The sequence below is a fragment of the Empidonax traillii genome, unplaced genomic scaffold (assembly GCF_003031625.1).
Source record: "Empidonax traillii isolate 1590-97213 ecotype Southwest subspecies unplaced genomic scaffold, ASM303162v1 scaffold363:size828163, whole genome shotgun sequence".
NCBI classification, from domain to species: domain Eukaryota; kingdom Metazoa; phylum Chordata; class Aves; order Passeriformes; family Tyrannidae; genus Empidonax; species Empidonax traillii.
In genome coordinates, this window is record NW_020955556.1 from 298,688 (window position 1) to 317,189 (window position 18,502).

The 18,502-nt window shown below is 39.3% G+C and overlaps 1 protein-coding gene across 5 annotated transcripts in view; it reads right to left on the minus strand.

Annotated features, from left to right (window-relative positions):
* GABRA1 (gamma-aminobutyric acid type A receptor alpha1 subunit) overlaps positions 1 to 15,401 on the minus strand; it is a 40,743-nt gene extending 25,342 nt beyond the window's left edge. The window contains exons 1-4 of one of the 5 annotated variants that reach the window (XM_027892691.1): positions 15,237 to 15,401; positions 12,860 to 12,947; positions 9,084 to 9,196; positions 226 to 293 (exon numbers count right to left, since the gene is read on the minus strand). In XM_027892691.1, the coding sequence (XP_027748492.1) occupies positions 226 to 293; positions 9,084 to 9,196; positions 12,860 to 12,933 (255 nt within the window). In that variant the 5' untranslated portion in view covers positions 12,934 to 12,947; positions 15,237 to 15,401. Of the gene's footprint in view, positions 1 to 225; positions 294 to 9,083; positions 9,197 to 12,859; positions 12,953 to 14,276; positions 14,374 to 14,805; positions 14,825 to 15,076; positions 15,188 to 15,236 lie in introns of those variants that run through there. The other 4 variants (XM_027892695.1, XM_027892693.1, XM_027892692.1 and 1 more) reach the window with 4 other exon arrangements.
* Positions 15,402 to 18,502: the final 3,101 nt, after the last annotated feature.

Genomic DNA, 18,502 nt, shown 5'->3' on the forward strand with positions numbered 1-18,502 from the left:
AAAACACATTATTACAGTTACCAAGGCTGCTAATTTCAGGGCACTTAAATGCAGTCCCAGCCAGCAGGAATGGTGGCACACAAAAGCTGACAGCATTTTCAGTTCAAGGCCTTTAAGAAAGCCCAGCCTTAAAAGGGGTAAATAAGTTATTGCATAGATCTTTCATCCTCCAAATTAAAAAGACAAGAGAAAATAAGCGCTGTAGAAATATAGGCCAACACTTACCATATCATGGTCTGAAACAGGCCCAAAACTGGTGACGAAGATGTCAGTCTTCACTTCGGTTACACGCTCTGATGAAGCAGGAAATTAGGACAGTGAGTGTCTATCAACAGCCTTCATTAGATTTCACCCCTACCAATTCTCACAATAAATAGAAAAAATGTTGGCTTTGATTAGCCATTCTAAAAATGATCTACAATATGGTCCTGATAATTTACTGCTTCTAGATGTAATTTCACAGTCAATATTGTTAGGTACAATTTTTTTATTACAGTGTTTCCACAGGACTTTTTGAGAAACAGCTTGTGACGCCACAGTACCGAAGCCCCAGTTCCATTGTTGTGGAAATTTTTTCACTCTTTGACTGATAAATCTTCTTGTCTGATAATATAAACAGTGCTGAATATTGTACACAGTACTCCAAAGTCTCATGGGATACTCACTGGTTTCTGGGCAAGCTAAAGCAAGGTCTCTAATAATTAAACTGGAGCTTATGAGTTATGTATTTTGTATTGAGACACAGGAACATAGAAGAAAAAAAGAGAATACATTATGGGGTACAAAAACATAAAGATATTTATTGGTATGAGTTAGAAATGGCTGCATTAGCCTTTACTGCAATAAAAAAATAGGAGGTAAAACTTTTCCAAGGACACATCAGATAAAATTCTCTACTGAAATAATCTGTGTAAACATCTTCTGGAAGTGAGCCCTCTACTCATAAATTTGCTCTATAGGCCTCAATGAGAGATTAGTATAAATAATAGTTCAGAAATCTACAATGTACTTAACACAGGTTATATGTATACACTGTATCATAAAACTGGACTTCTCTGTCCTCTTCAAGTTGTAAATTTGCTCCATGGCACAATGCCCTTGACCAATTCAGAGGAAACCAGGGTTTTAGTGGTCACAAATGCTGAGTCTGAGATACCTAAAACGGTGCTGATCTCCAGAAAGAGCCAAACGTGCCTTGTGCAGATTGACCTGTGAAACACCCAGGCTTAACCTCTCCCTTCCTCACACAGGATCAGGCACTGCATATTGGTGTGTCCTAGGGCACACATAACAAAGCATTCACCAGGGTGGCATAGATCAAAATCACCCTGTTGGTTTAAATACAGCTGCAGGGAGTGACTCTGCCTGGAGGCAGTGAGCTAATCCCATCAGCTTCTGTAGGCACAGGGATGAAAGGCTGGAGACATTTACCATGAGGCTGTACAAGCCAGCATGGGGATGTGGGTAGAAATTTCCAATGTGGAAGGAGTGGTACAATTTCTGAAATAACTCTCACTTTTTTGAGACAGTAAAATACTCAATTTGATTCTACTGTCAGTCTAGGAATGCAGCAAATTACATGTATTGAGTTAATAAGTTAATGCAAAATTAGGTGGTATCAAAAGTAATCTTCAGGACTCATAAAAAAAGTTAAAGGACGAAATTTCCAATGTATTTTTCCATAATCACAGAAAGTAAAATGCTATGATATGACTGAATTGACTAATAATTTTTTCATTCTTTAGCTCTGTGACCAAGACATGTATGAAGCACAGTGATCACAGGCAAAAGCACTGGATAGGTGAAATCTCCTCCTTGGGTGTCCAGTTAAATAAGGTGTGACCTTCTTATTGTTTACAAGCTTTTCAACTGAAATTTCAGTATTTTCTTGACATCTAATTGGCTCTGGACTTCAAGAAATTCGTGGTAAGAATTTAGCCTTCTGTAACTGAAAGAAGCATACGATTGGTCTGAAATTACTTGGCTTGGAAGGAAGGTGTTTAAGAGTCCCAGCTCTGAGCAAGACTCTGTTCAGTATAATTCAGCTCTCTGGTTTCCCTTGCACGGACACAGAACACACTCTTTGAGTCAGCAGCACATCATGTTGTGGTATCCTGAGTTCTGGCTTTGGAAGAAGTGTGGTCATAGTAGCTGACGTTGAGGCTTAAGGAAATCACTTGAAGACACAAAATGGAAATTAAAGAATTTGTCACTAAGGAGGAAGATTTCCAAGGGAGTGGAAAAATAAGTAATGCTTTTTTGTTTCTATATAACATTGAAAATAATTTAAGTGATGTGTAAATAATAAGTAGTAATAGAAAATTTAGATTATGAACTCAGAGGAGATTGTGTTATCTTCACACTGATTTCACTTTTGCAGTGCACCTAATCCCAGGTCTGTTCAAATGCAGATAAAATCAGTGTACACATCATCCATTTTTTTTTCTTTGACTGGTACCTCATTTTCAAGAGCGATGAAAAAGGGTGTATGAACACACAGAGAAAGACTGGCCTCTCCAAAGCCATATGGAAGTTTTGAAATCTTTGTTTACTGTTTTACTAATTTGATGATTCAACTGTGCTTTGTTAAGAGCTTCAGAAGTTGTGAGTCACTTCTGCACAGGACATGTGTTTACTCATACAGTTGAGATATATATTTAGAATCATGGTTACCCATGATCAATTTGCAGTTTGATCACCATGGGAAAGCTTAAATTGTGTTTCAAATGCTCAGAATGCTGAGCTACATTCAAAAGTCTAAGTCACTGAACAAAACAAGCTCGGACCAGGAGCTGATTGGACTGCTGAAGATAAATCCCTCAGTTCTAAAGGCATATTAACCATGTCTCTTGACTATGACATCTGCTTCGTGAATGAGGACTAAGTACTGTAAGGATATCTCTAGAACATGTAACTATTCCAGTAAAAAAAACCCTAGGAAATTATTAATGACTTACTGGTTTTACTGTACAGTAACCATAGGGTCCAAGTAGTTACTGATCAGCAAAATAGCAACTGAGTACCCCACTCAGACACTCTGGAATAGCCTCAGGCAACTGATCCACACACGGTCAGGAAAGCATCAGTCAGCATCAACTCCTGTAATTTCACTGTTTATAAATACTGTGTTTTGCTAATGATGCCAAACTAATGTCAACTGTCAAAATTAGTAACAAGAAATATTTTGATTTAAACTCCCAGGGATCTCATTATTGCTAGAATGGTGATCTGATTACAAATTGAGAACAAAATAAGAAATACAGATTTATTTAAACAGCAGGATTTATCTGCTATTTATCATAAGAGACTATACATTGATGGTTTCCCTTTATGACCCACTAGTGTTTGAGTACAAGGCTGATTTGAATTGCATGTCTTGGTGGTTTACATTAGTTCCACCTTTTTGGTAATGCACTTGTTCCTCCTGCACGCCTTGTGTAAGTGTGTGCCATAATTATCTGTACGGAGGAGACTTTTCCTGTAGTTTTGATTGAAAGGAATTCAGATACCTGGATAGTGTATGCTGTTATTGCTCAAGAAAGTCATGTAGACTAATCATCCCAGCTGCATCCTGTGAAGTATTTTTATCAAAGAACCTCAACAAATACACTCATAAGGATTTGCTGCTGCTGCTTTTGTAGAGTAGGGACCAAATGGGAGAGGGGTGAGCTGTGCTGTGACAGCCCAGCTGTAGAGTCTGTGCTGCTGGAAAGGGTTTGCTGGGAGCTGTGCAGCGTCATGGCAGCTCTCCACACACCAATTAACAGCTCAAAGCTGCTCATATCCTACCTGCCTCCCTACTGTTGTAATAAATCAATTTTCCTAGGGTTTTCTAAGGTTTTTTTACAGTTGTCTTTACATCAATGTGGTGCCTAAGAGTGAAAAAAAGAAGACCTAAATCAGCCCTTTCGGTTTTTACAGAGTTAAGTGTAGCATCTAGTCCTTCTTTACTCACAGAATGATGTGTAGGGGTGAGGTAAAGGACTGTCTTTTCATTTAGAGTAGAAGCATTCAGGTTTAACTTCTTTATTACACATTCAGACCAAAATCTTATTTTCCCAAAACTGTATGTAACCTCAGACACATTAAAATCCAACAATTCCCACTGGGATCTCAATAACTAAGAGGTAAGTTTATTGTGTTTATAGATAATGTTCTCATAAAACTGACTTTGAAAAAATAATTAACATAATACTGTAAGGTTTATTTTCCCATCCCTTCCACTCTGTGGAAGTGATGAATTGCCTGAGATTGACCAGTGTTCCACTTAAGGACAGTCACAGTCAATTTTGATAAACATCACACAGGAGAGATCAACAAATATATTCTACTGATAGCATAAAGTAAGTATAATTCTGTTCACTACTGAAGTAATGTTTATAAGCTACTTGAAATGATCTAATACAAAAGTATTTTAATTCAGGAAGATTCTGGTCTGTCCAATCAAACTCACTGTTGTTCTCCTTAGTTCTGTATTAACCGTTCTACTACAAAATCCCTCTCAAAGGGATAAAGCACATTTACAATTACTCTGACTTAAAAAGTCAGAGACCATGTGATATGCTGTAGTTTTAAGGAGGAGAGGTGTGCCATGCAAAGGTGCACCTGATTTTGTGTTGATGAATGCCATCATCAAATACAACCTGCCCTATGCAAATCTTCCCTCTCTCCACTGTGGCACTTCAGATCTGCCGTGGTGACATCCCAGGGACCATCCCTTTGTCCCAAATGAAGACAACCCAGAACTAAAGGGAATGGGATATCCATTTATCTGTGGAACTTGTTTTTCCCACCATTTTTCACAGCTTTTCAATTCTTTTAATTCCCACTCTAGACACAGTGAATTATTGGTAGAGGCCACCAAACACTGAGGTGAATTTTCCTCCTTATTTTGCTCCCTCCTGGCAGTATTTATTATCTAGCCTATTTTTGATCACCGCTTGTTCTAGAGTCCAGACAGTTCCCACAGAAAATCCTGCTATTACCTCAGTGACTTCACTGTTTCTTTTTCCCTTAATGTCTAACCTGATTTCCTCTTTATCAGCTTCAAGAAGTTACTCTCTGCTATTCCTCCTTCTTGCTTTTTGTAAATGCTTGTCCTCTCATAGAGTTAATAGATGTCCTCTAGTATGATTCACAACATTTTTGCATTTATTTTGAAAGTTCTATTTCCATGCCTAAGTAACTAAATGTAACTATTTGTCCATGTTTATGCATGAGTACAACAGATGCTATTTCCTAGCAATGTCTGACCAAGTGACTATGCCCACATATGAAGGCAGCAAACAACTAAATAGCATAATTTATATGAATAATTATTGATAAAAGATGCAAATGTGCCAATGCACCTTGGTTCTGCATTCTTCTTTTAAAAAAAGAATCAGATTATTTTAGCAACATCCCTCTTTTTTGAGTAACACACATATTCGATAACTATGATTTTTCCCCGTGGGTCGCCAAATCCATTTTTTAATATTCTGGTTAATGAGAAATAATTTTTTCTTTGTTTAATGGCAAAATGCTCCAAGCTGCTCATTTAATTTCAGATATGGCCTTATTGGGTTATCTGATGAATAATAATTTTTTATTCTCATACACTTTACAAAGCATGTGTGATTTTTAGTTTTCCTTTTGAAGTAATACCTCAACAGAAGATTTAAAAAAGGAAAGGGAGGAGTTAATTTTCATCTAGCACTGATTATATAGATGCTGAAAGAGTGATCCAAAATTCAGCACCTCTTAATTTTTTATTATCTTAATACTCTACCTTTTAGCCTGCCTTTTCCATGAATTTATAGTATAGCTCCTAAAATGAGTCTTTGTAATGAGATTTCTCCAGAAGGTTGTTCTGGCTTCAAGATGGTGCCTCATCTACCTCACCAGAGTATTTCTACCAAGCAATGAAACTGTTCACCACACTAACAGGAAGTTTGCAAACTTGGTAGAGGAACATCATGATATTTATTTCAAAAAGAAGGAAATTACTCCTCTGAGTAGAGTCAAGATCAAGATCAAACCTCTTTCACAATTCATTACAATTTTTCAGTAAAAAAGTTACCTTTTAGTCACTGAAGTCTTTATGCATACACATAATTACAAGGAAGGAGAAACAAACTCAGTGAAGAAACTCTGTCATCTACCTTTTATTCCATAGGTGAGAAAGAGAGAAACTGATTCTCTTTTGTTTCTTTGTTCATGCCCACAATTATGTTTCTGTAGGTGTATAGATTTGAAACACTGCGCTACAGAAAGAGAGGTCATACAGGGATAACTGGAGTTTTCTGCAATGTACCCTTTTCTGAAGGAGAAAGTAACTGTACCACGCATAGTTTTACCTCATCTACTGTTTCTCAGAAGGCATAGAAAGAACAGAAAAAACAGTTTTAGAAAACTGGAAGAGAGCTACAGTGCACTCAATGATACACTGATTTACACTGTGCCTAACAGCATCAAATTTATCAACATAACATATATATATGAGGGTCTCTAGTCTCTTATATCCTGCAATAGGTACATCATAGCTAGTATGGAATGAATGAGTTTTGGACCTAATTCTATATATCTAAAAATGGTATTATACTGGTGAATTTCTTTACTTTCTCTTCAGAGAAGATTAAAAATCATGTTCTGATCAAAATACTCAATAAGAAGGCATCTAATATTGGAAAGAAAAATGAAACTACTGCTTTTCCATATACATTTTAAAATTTCCAGCAACAGGTCACGCTATAATCAAAGGCTCGTTGAACTTCCAAGTCCAAGCCCCATGCTATATTTGACATATTGATTTAGATTTTTCATTGCATATTTGTATTTGTGAAACATTTCAGAATACATTTCCCCATTATACCAAGTGTCTAAATCAACTTTCAAAACTAAGTCATCTTGAAGTGTGTTGCTCATATTTACATTTAGATACCTCAGCAAGAAGAGTTTGAAGACGCAAATTTCCAAATTCCTGAGCAAACCCTTTGTTATAAATTAGTACCAGGACTGAAAATATCTGCCTAGATGTTTGTCACAAGTTTTTGAAATCTATAATATGTATCTTTTGAATAACATATTACTCAACAGTCAAAAGAGTAAATCTGCTTCTAATTTACCACCCACAATTTCATCAGATGTGGAATTTTTTTAAAAGCCATGGTTCTCTTAGTTCTAATGTCCAGAGCTGATGAACAACAGATAAATTTGCTGAACTGACATTGTGGAACTCTAGTGCACTGTGCAACAGGAAAATTGTGATATTTGAGGTTCTTGGTTACAGGCAGGAACAGACAACACAATTCAAAAAAGGACAAATGCAAAGATTATTTAAACTTCTCTAACCCTTAGTTAGAGAAACTACTCTCCTTCCTTTGCTTCATCTTCTCTTCCTTCCCTTCACCCCATATTTCCTATGCTTCACTCAGTTTTGCTTTTTACAGACATTCATGCAAATGGGTATTTAACTTCATAAAGACACTGATTTCCTTCTATAAAACCAGTTACTTTAAACAGCCTTTTTGTCAGGAGTCAGTTTTAACTGGATCAGATGATCTTTCCTGACTGCACCTTTTAAGTGTGGATTCAGAAACATATGTATAAACACACAGACATAAGAGTTCATACTGATGTGCTTAGTTTTCTAATTTGCAATCCATATAGTGAGAGAAAATCCTTTCCCTGCATCTCCCTTTGTTTGCTCTTCAGGTATCTGTTTAACAAATCATAATAGCTACAAAACTCATATAAGAAATCATCATATGCTCAGATTTTTCTTGTAGATGTATACCAGACTCTACACAGTTTACAGAGTTTCATTTATTTATTGCTTCTCTGCTTTGTTTATTTACTGTGATAGAGTAGCTGACTGAACTGTACAGTTCCCTTAATCAAAGACTAAGGAGCACTTATCTTTACACTAGACCAAGGGTTTACAAACAAACGGGCAAAAGTACCGGTAGGTAAAAGTAAAAAGTTACCCTTATTTTGTTTCGTATAACCTGAAAATGCACGCAAAGATTTACAGACAAACACGTTATTAAATGTGTTAATTAATACTTTATAAAAAGAATTTTATTGTTAGCCATTCCTCAAAGTCAGTAAAGTCAACTTGTTGAAGAGCCCGGCTCGCTATTCAAGAACGGTTACAAGATGGTGCCTCAAACCAAAGAATAAGCTTACACTTAATCACCTTCCATTTCACCCACAGGAGATGGTATAAGAATTCTTAATGTAAAACCTTGTTATTATATTGCAGTTCCTCTGAAAGTGATTATAGGAAAACAGTTTGAACTACACTTTTGGGGGTGGGTTGCTCTGTTTTGTTTCACCTGAAGAGTCCGAAAGGAAAAAAACAACAAAACCATCTGAAATAGGTACATCCAGCATCCAGCTTTCCATGGGAAGAAGACATTTGTGCTTGTATGTTTAGAACGTGTTTATGTGCAGTCAGCTTTTAAGACCCAGTTTTGGGATCATGTCACAGTAGAACAAATCAAAGAGAGAACACAGGGATGCTGACAAAGACTAGGCTTTGTAACATCGATTTTATAAGGATGTAATTGCTGTGTGGTTTTATGTGTTTTTATGGATTCAGCATCAAGAGCAGAAGAAGAAAGACATTTTTATCAAGCTGTGAAGAAAATGTTACAGAAACAAATCCCAAGTAGAAAAACACTAACAAACTTCTCTGAGACTTTTATGACTAAGGTAGGTTGATGTTTGCATTTTTAAACCCTAATATTCTTATGAAGATAGTCATAGATAGATGTGCTGTTTACACCTGATTCATAAACTTGTCACTTGTGAGGTCACAGGTCATATTTTATTATCTTTTTATTCTTCATAGATTTAAATGTTTAATACCCATTCAGAGGTCTTCTTGAATTGTGAGCCATTTTCTTCTTTTGGGTATAAGTGTGAGAAAACCAAGTATGTGAAAGACAGGGAAGGCATTGCTTTTGTGAAAAAGATTATATATCAGCATTTTTTTATGTGTCTATATAAACAGAATTAAAACAAGTATATCATGGAAAAATAACATTGTTTTAACTGATTTTTATCCAACATATAACCTTGAAAAGCATAACACAACACACCTCCCAGTCCTGGTCTCAGGCGGTTGTCATACCCATCCAGCAGCCGATCCAGGATTCTGGTGAACACTGTGGTGTTGTCTTTAAGTTCATCTTGTGATGAGGTTTGTCCGTAACTGAAATACAGAACAGTCAATAATGACAAACACTAATCCACCAATAACCTTACAAAACACTAATTCCAAAATCCATTTAATCTTGCTTATACTGGTTTGTGGTCACATAACCTCCTCCATATAACAAGATTGTAGTGCTTTATAGGGTTCTTTCATGTTTACATTTTGTTCTTAAATCACACTTTTTTTAAAATCATAGAAAATAATCTGCCCTCTATAAATGGTAAGCAAATAAAATGTCAGTTCCCTCATGTTTACATAATTACTCATTAATGTTTATAATGTGCTAATTATATATGCTATAATGTGTGTGTGTTCCTCATGAAAAGGCTTTTTTGTCAGCAAAAAAGTGTGTTTAATTCATAATAGTTATAAAGGTGTGCATGCAAAGAAACATATAGTAATTTAGAACACTGACATTAGGTACTGAAAATAAATGCTGAAAAAACAGAGAGATATCTTCTTCTTGAATATAGAAGTAGATTGAGCGAGTGTGCATTTTCATATATTGAGATATTATTTTGCTTTATTTTATTTCTCATTCTCCTTTAGCAGTTAGATGTGGAGGAATGTTTCCATCTTTTCCTTAAAAATGCATAACAAAACTATCTGTTGATATGAAAATCTCTCATATCTATAAAGCTTCCCTTGCAGATCTCTAATGTGTATCACTAACTCAGACAAAAGTCCTGACATTTTACTTGAAGAGGGATGTAATTAAAGCTCTTTGAACTCAACTACAAAAATCTTACTTCCATCAATACAAATCAGAATGAAATCCTTGGACTTAGTAGTTCCTGTCTGCTGCAGATGACATCAGAATCAACCTTCTTCTTCTATCTGAAACCTTTATCTAATACGCTGTCACAGATGACTCCCTTAATCATAGATTACACTTGTCTTAAGGCCTAACCCAGTACCATTTTCTCATTCATTGCTGGGAACACTTCCACTACAAACATGCGTTGTCATCGTGACTAAAAGCAAAAGCACTGCTTTTCCAAACATTGTTTTGTTGCTCCCGAACTGGAGAAACAGTGCAATGACAAAGCCTTTCATCAGGACCAGGTCTGGTGAAAAAAGGGATCCCTCCTTTGGCCTGTCATCCCTTTGGCAGCACGAGGGCTCAGGGCTCTGCCAGTCTTTCCTGCTCTAACCAGCCCAGCCTGTCCTGGGAGGAACAAATGGTTAATGAAATGATGTGCTTCTACTAAAATACCTATGAAATTATTTTCTGTAAGCTGCATCAGTCAGACATCCGTTGTGTATCCCACACATACATTCCACTTGTATCAAATACAGAGAGAAGGAGGAAGGATACCCTGAATATAGACACTCTGGAAATGCTTCCAAGTTTATTTTGCAGTACATGTTTGAATATGTTATACTAAAAATTTAAATTAGTTTCAGGACTGACATCCATGGAAGTTTTACTAATTTTTGGTTTATTTCCATAGGATGAGACTTTGTAAAGAACAATGTTCAAGGGTTTTTTAATGCATATAAATCACTATTTCTAATGAAAAAATCACAGTTTTAAAACATGCTATGAATTCCCTCTAGCCATATCATATAATTTCACTTCACAACAAAATACACTGATTTATGTTTATTGTTCATACCTACAGTTGAATTCTAAGTCAAGACACAATTGTTTTTTTATGCTTCCTATATATTATCAAATAACAAATTCTCCTGCTGTCTCCAGTGAGCATTATCTTTCAAAGGATCTTTCCTCATCCACCTTCTGGAGCATTGCATCACAGGGCCTTTCACTGGATTAAATTCACGTTGGCACTCACTGTCACAAAACAAGCTCCTGTACATACATATCTCAAGGATAGCAGAAGGTCATCAGGACAAGGTGGGAAAAGGATCTAAAATCACTTCCGAGATTGCAGTGGTAAAGAAATGCGAGTGTTTGTGAGGTGGTGTCAGGAGGATGGCCTGGTGGCAGCACAGTGGGACAGACTCCCTGCTCCCATGCTGGGATCACATTTGTCGTTTGTCCTTACCTGTTCTTCCCACCATTTTAGCAAAGGTAAAAAGCACTGGTAGGGCTGGGTTTAACTGACATATGGTCACAACAGGAAGATTCTGAACATTTGGGCACATATGGAGTAGACTGTAACTCCAGAGGGATTGTGATTTTTCGTTCAAAACACACATATTAAAATTGTTCTGATGCTGGGGGGGACGTTATTGTAAGAGTGACATGGGAAGACTTCCTGTATCACAGATACTTAATGTCATTCATCAATTGATTTTTATCATAAAGCATTCACAGCACCCCAGAAAGAAAGGCAAGGGAACTTACTATGACAAAATGGCTTTATAACCAGATATATTTCATGGAAGATGTGTAGATTTTGAGGAAAGAGTGACTGTATGCAATTGTATTTTTACACGAAACCCCAGTATAATAAAAAACTGTGCACTGACTCCATCTACAGGTCATTCCAATGCTGACACCGAATTTTTAAACACTGGTCCAATGCTTTTTAATTCTCACATTAAGAATGCACATGCATCCATTACAGTATAATAAATATATGTACACAGATGCATGTCCACATATCTATAGAATAAACATGTTTTCACAAAATTCTCCAGCTAGATCAGATGAAGTGCTTTGTGAATACCTCAAATCTTGCCTTAATGTATTATAAAAATATTGTTTCTGAAACATCAGATTTATTCAATACAAGCAACTCTTACATGATTTACCCACTTTCATTATTTATTTTTTTTAGAGGAAATGTTTGTGCAGATGAACCTTTGCCCACTCCACTCTATTTGAAATCTTCAAAGTAGTCAGGGATCTCTGAGGGATCACCATTGACTATACAAAAATTCTACTGCTTTTTGTTCATTAGCTGACGTAATAGACAAGACATGAATATTTTTAAAATACAGAAATACATCTGAGTGTCTTCTTAAACACCTTCATTGAATTTTGAATTGCAGAGAGTACTTCAAGCATACTGTAAACTGCTTTAGAGTCTTCAGTTAACTCAGTAATTGTTTGATGAGGTGTTGTATGATTACAAATTGTTCTTAATACTAATGCTATTCATAGATTATGATTTCAACAGATATTCCACAAACATTAAGTGCAGCATGATCTTTCCAACATAACTAGCATGGGCTTTGAGCTTTCAAATTCTTCCCCATCCCAGCAGTCTTCCTTCAGCAGGAAGCTCTACTTCAGATTTTCAGTGCAGTTACTAAGTTAGGACACAATCCTGACCAACAAAGAAGTTAAGTTTTGCCTTTGCTTGCAGTGACAATAAAGTTACTAAATGTGCTAAATGAGATTTAAAACCCCCTTAATTATACTTTTCCCCTCTATAGAAACTTGTTTTTCTGAGTAGCAATTATGTAAGAGTAGAAAAGGTTGCACAGGTGTTTAAGAGGTAGTTTAGTTTCAATTTGTTTCAGAAAGCTTTTGCTTTATTTTCTTCAACATATTGAAAAAAAAAGTCAGGCAATGAATTGTAGTTTTCTTTTAGACTTCCCCCAGTTAGATTTATCTGGGATTTAAACAGAGATTAAGTTCCCCCAACAAACTAAGTGGTAGTGCAGCCATGAGTTTATCTTACACTGCTATATTCAATTAAAGGTTCCTAAAATATGTTGGTGCATTAAAAAATATCTCCCCACCTTCTTTCAGTCAGTGCATTCAGAAGGAGGCTCCAGGCCCAGAGACAGTCACAAAGCACCAGGAATCTCTTCATGGTGGACTCTGAAACTAGAAGGAAAATAACCGTCAACATCCTCTACAGTAAAGCAGGTATTAACAGAACAAAAAAAGTCTGATTTTGAAAACTTCTGCAGAATAATTTGATGTAAGGCAATGACCTCACAACAGTATAGCTCATGTAATTCAGAATGAGGGCGTACGGCCTTGTCTGTTCTCCTGTTCATCTTTTAGACCCAGAGGCTTAGAGCAGGATTTATTTTGCAGTAAGGGTGTATTCTTTTTGCATTATTCTTGAGCTTTAACAAAATTACAAGTTAAAGCTGCTGTTCCCAAACTCTGTGGCAATTCTCACTCAGTTTCCTCCTGTGTTGAAAATGTGACAAGGTGCCTCCATAACATTTCCAGATAACCAAGTGGAATTGTTTTTTGTTTGACCTAACCAGCCTGAGCCCTTTCAAACCTCTTGGAAAGTGTCAGTGTGGCAGTGTGACTGAGGAGAGCAGTGCTTTCCTCACAGCCACAGCTTTGCTTTGATGTGATGGAAGCAACTTTCTTCTACAGATACAATTCTCCTCTTCCCTGAAATACCAACACCAGAAAAGGACTAAAATGATCAGATTCTAACTCTGTGATCTGTTGTTACATAGGCACACTAATAATTTTGTTGGGCTAAAGGGCATAATTCATAATGAAACCATGTGTTGATAGTCTACACACCCTCTCTTAAATCTCTACCAGTCTCTGAATGCTGCTAGGAAATGTTTTTGCATTTAGCAGCCTTCTCTTCCTTTCCAAATGTCTCCCATTCTCTCTCCAGACTTCAGCGAGTTGCTCTCAGTTTACCTTTAAGTAAAAAGTAATGCCACTTAGAAAATTTCTTTTGCTTTCTAATAAACCATAAAATAAAAAGTTAGCTGGTATTTGTAGAATCGGTGTTCCAGATTCAATTGATTCCCCACGAGATGTTGCAATTCCCTGTACATATCTATATAATGTGTGCTGGAATCCAGTTGATTTTTAGGATTCATTACATTAAATAAGGGCAGGCAAGTACAAAGCCTGTATTTTCCCCCAGTAGTGAATTGGAGGGGTTTTTTTATGTGTCTGAGGAAATGAAGCACTGTACACAGAGATGTTTTGTACCTTTAAATAAAGCTACCCCAGTTCACTGCACGCTCTGAGGGGCAATTTAAATCCATAAAATACCGTTACAAAGTGGTATGTAAGCAATGAGATATAATTAATGCGTTTATAGCCAAATGATGGGCAGATAAGCATTGAATAGGGCTGAGCTAATCTAAATGGATAGGAAGGAGCTGGGTATGGCAGGAGAGCGTGGATAAAGATCTTCGGGGACGAGACTGCACCTTAACTTGCCCTGTAAGCAGCCCCCTTACAAAGGGAAAGGCGACATCTGTGGTTTCAAAAATTGCCTTCTCCTGGCCCTCCCAACTTCTGCCTTTGCAAAAGGCTCCTCGGGATGAAGAACGGAAAGTGAATTATACTGAACTATCTTGATCTGTTGAGCTCCATGGTCTCCCCCCTCCTCCCAACACCACCCCCCAAAAACCCATGCAGGCACTATAAATCCCGGAGAAGGAAAGTTTCTTGCATCTGGAAAACCCAAATGTTAACAACGACTTTGAGGAGCGTTAAAGCCCAGCAGCTTCCCAGCCCCCCGGCCTCCCCCAGCCCGCACCACCTGAGAGACCAGCGCCGGTTCTCCCATTCAAAATGGGAGCAAGAGCCACGCTGCAGGGAGCGTTTCAGCAGCGCCCACTGGAAAGAAAGGAAAAAAATAAAAAAAGAAAAGAAAAGAAAAAAAATAGGGGGAAAAAAAAAGGGGGGGGGAGATTAAAACAAAAACGGCGCTAAAAGGGGGCATTTTGATGCATTTTTGACTCACGGTGAGAGATTTGTCTCTATCTGAGCAGCAAATCGAGACTTGTTTTCCTCTCAGCATTTCAACTTTGCATCCCCCTGCCCGGAGCAGCTACCCCTCCCACCGCGCCCGCGGGAGGGAAAAACCCAAACCCCAAAACCTTCTGCGAGGGACCGGCGGAAATCAGTCCGCGCTAAAAAAAATAAATAAATAAGATAAATGACAATGCCCATCGATCGCTGCGGATTTTCGAGCTGGAGGGAGAGGGAAAAAAATCCCCCCGACCCGGCGGTACCTGCGGAGAGGGGAGAGGAGCCGCCTGCGCGCCTGGCCGCGGCGCCCGCACTGGGAGCGGCCGGAGCGGTGCGGGTGCGTGTCCCTGTGTCCGTGTGTCCGTGTGTCCGTGTGTGCGCCCGCGTGCGTGGCCGTGGGGGCAAGCCCCCCGCCGCCCTTACCGGAGCCCTGGGGCGCGGGTCCCTGTGCCGCTGCCCGGCGCTGCCCTGCCGTGCCCGCCCGCCGGCGCGGAGGATGCGCGGCTCCGGCTCCGCCGCTCACTCCGCCTCGGCCATCGCCGCCGCTGCTCCGCTCCTCCGGGCTGAGCACCCAAATTTCTCTGCCCGATATTCCGACCGCCGCTATACAACAAAAGCTTTCTCTTTACCAAGACAGTAGTAATACGTCCCAGGGTAAACCGGATGTGAAATAGGCTGTGACTTCATGCCAGAGAGATTTTATTTTAGAAAGGAAGGTGGTACCAAGCTCTCATCTAGAGACCAATCCGCCCATTTTTTATATGCAGCACAATTTAACTTCCAGTGCTCTCGCCCTAATCCCTTTCTCTCTGGCTGCAGACTCAAATCCTTGTACAATCTGCAGCATTATTATTATTGCGGGGGGAGGCTGAACGGCCGGCGGAGGCTGCGCTGAGCATCTTTAGGCACTTGCAGTTTACAAAACAGTCTATTTGAAGAGTATTTGTACATTAAAAATATAACTGATCTGCATTAGCGTTCGACCTTTGATCGAATACTGAGTCTTGGCATAACTATGAATGAAGGCTGGCCAGGGGTGTAGAGGATGCAGCATTACGCGCTGGTGCCTATAGACTGTATGTACCCATAGGGACCTGGCGGCAGCCCGTGACCATAGGCAGTCGGGGAAAGAGGTGCCGTGCAACTCTAAATAATCGCAGACAACACACATTTTGGGCAAGACGCGCAGGAGGTCAGCCGCTGGACGCGGTGACTCTCCCGTACTTCCACACACACGCCTGTGGCCGGCAGGTGCCCCCTTTGCCCCGGGGCTCAGGCGAGGGCTGGCTGTGCTCGGGGGCTGCTCCCCCCACACTCCCGCTGTCCCCGGGGAGCCGGGGCCGGGACAGCCCAGCGCGGCCGGAGCCCGCCCGGTCCCGCAGCGCTGGGGGAGCTCCGGCCGCCCCCCCGGACCCGCTGGGGACCCGGCCCGGCCCCCCTGTGCCCGCCGGGGGCTCAGTTCTGCCTCTCGGGACCGGCGCTGCGACCCCCGGCCAGCGTCCTGGTCTCTTCGGGGTGAACGGACCGAGAGCCCGGCAGTGCCGGCGCTCCTGCGGGAAACAGGGATAAACTTGGACGCATCAGGTCCGGGGAGGTGTCGGCGTGAGGAGGGCGCCGGGCAGCGCTCACCTGCCCACCACAGGTTATCGTGCCTTCAGCTGAGGCACCGTCACCAGCTTCGAGCCTTCTGCAGAGATGTCAGACACTGCGAACTGCACGAACTGCACGGTCAGCTGTCCTAGCTTTGCTTAGTGGAAAGAGAAAATGAAGTCCTTCGTCAACAGAATCTGTTCCTCATAACGCACTACCAGCATCCTCAGGATGAAAAAAAGTCCCCATACCACATGCACCTACTGGATTTCAAATACTGTCTACTTTCCCTCCCCTCCTCTCAATGCCATCACCGATTCAATTTCTGTTCCTTCCTAGTATGCTACTCCAAGATAACCTGAATTGGTATCTTATGTTACAGTTAAGCTATCTGTTACAAGATTTATCCAGATTTTTAAATCAAATGTTGCACATTCTGCACATCCTCACGAAATGCGTGATCTGTTTGTCTCTGTAACAGCATAGGAAGGATTTGATTTGACCCAAGAAACCAATGACATTCATAGCTAAGGCTGGCAATAACTTCCAAGGTGGCAGTCATTTTGGATAAGTGCCTGACATAACAGTCTAAACACTGCAATGATTTCCCTAAGCACAAGGAAAATAGAAATTTTGTTTATCAATATCCCCTAGTGCACCAAGTGCAGCCAGTCATTATGATTAGCATTGAATAGCCACAGGTTATTTTAAAGACTTGCAATGGACTTTTTGCTGAGTTTCCTGACATTTCGAATGTAGCTCATCTTATTTTGGTTCAAGGTTGTTAGCAGTGCATAGAAAAATAGGGAACAGAAAAACCTTCCCAAGGAAATTATAAGTACTGACTTTTCAAACCACTAGTGCATAGGCACACTCTTAGTGGCTAGAGTGCGTATTTTCCAGATATGCAAAGTTTTCATCTTCATTTGCTCTTAGCTAACACAATTTACTATGTTACACTGAGGCATGAGAGAGTTTTGCTTAAGTAACAAGTAAACTGAGGTCCTCAGCTGAGTACACAAAAACAGCACAATGGACTTTTGTTAAAGTACATGGACATTGTGTGGCTGTAAAACCACTGAGATTTCTTTTCCCCGCCACTAAGGCATTAAATATATTATCTCCAATGACCTTAGACTGATTTTTTCCATGTATGTTTGCAAAAATAAATAAATGTTAATATAGCTTCCGTATTTCATTCCCCCCTTTATTTCTCATGAACAAAGAATTTTCAAGTCCATTTGCTGTATGTATGTGTCTATGCTTTGTAGCTGGACAGACAGATGGACTGAAAAGTGGATAATTGAATGGCCAGAGGTTTGGGTACCTCTGTGCACTAAAATCCAAGGAAGTGGACAGCTGAAATAGTTTCAGTGCCCATGAGACATAGCCTTGCATCCTATAGGTTTTTTTACTAATCCTAATTAGTATATAAAAAATGGCAACTGGTTTTAGTTTGGTAAAGTGTTAAGGGTTACACAGGATAGTCTTTGCCTCCATGGGCACAATTGCTGTGTGACAAAGGATGATATGTTTTTCTGAGTTCTCACTGGGTGAAAATATTAACCTAAAATTGGAAGTTTCTCATTCTCTCTCTAATTCTCATCTGCTCAGAAAGTAGGACAAAACTATTTTTCATCCATGGCTGAGATTCCTGTCCATCAGTGCTCACACATAACCCAGATTTTCCCTTTTTCTTTCAAAGGCTGCTATCACAGTTATCATGTCATTCCATAGTAAATGCTAAAAATGTTTGGATGTAATCAAACAAATAGGCTGTTTTATGATGGTTTATGGTATCAAAATAACTGCTTTTTAAGAAAAAAAAAAACTAAAAGAAAGAAGAATTTGTTTTTACCAGCAAAAATGCTCTTTTGAAGCTCAAATGCTAAGTGTTTTTCAATTCTTACTTTTTCCCTTTCCCCTCCAAGTTCCACTGACCTAATCCATACATGACTGAGGGTAATGCATTTATCAAATAAGTCCATCTGTGGATTGCAGGCACCTATCTTAAGAGGATATGTCTGAAAATCTCAAGCTATATATAGGAATGTGTATAGTCCCAGTGAGTCTTAGGCTCACATGATTTCATTCTCTAA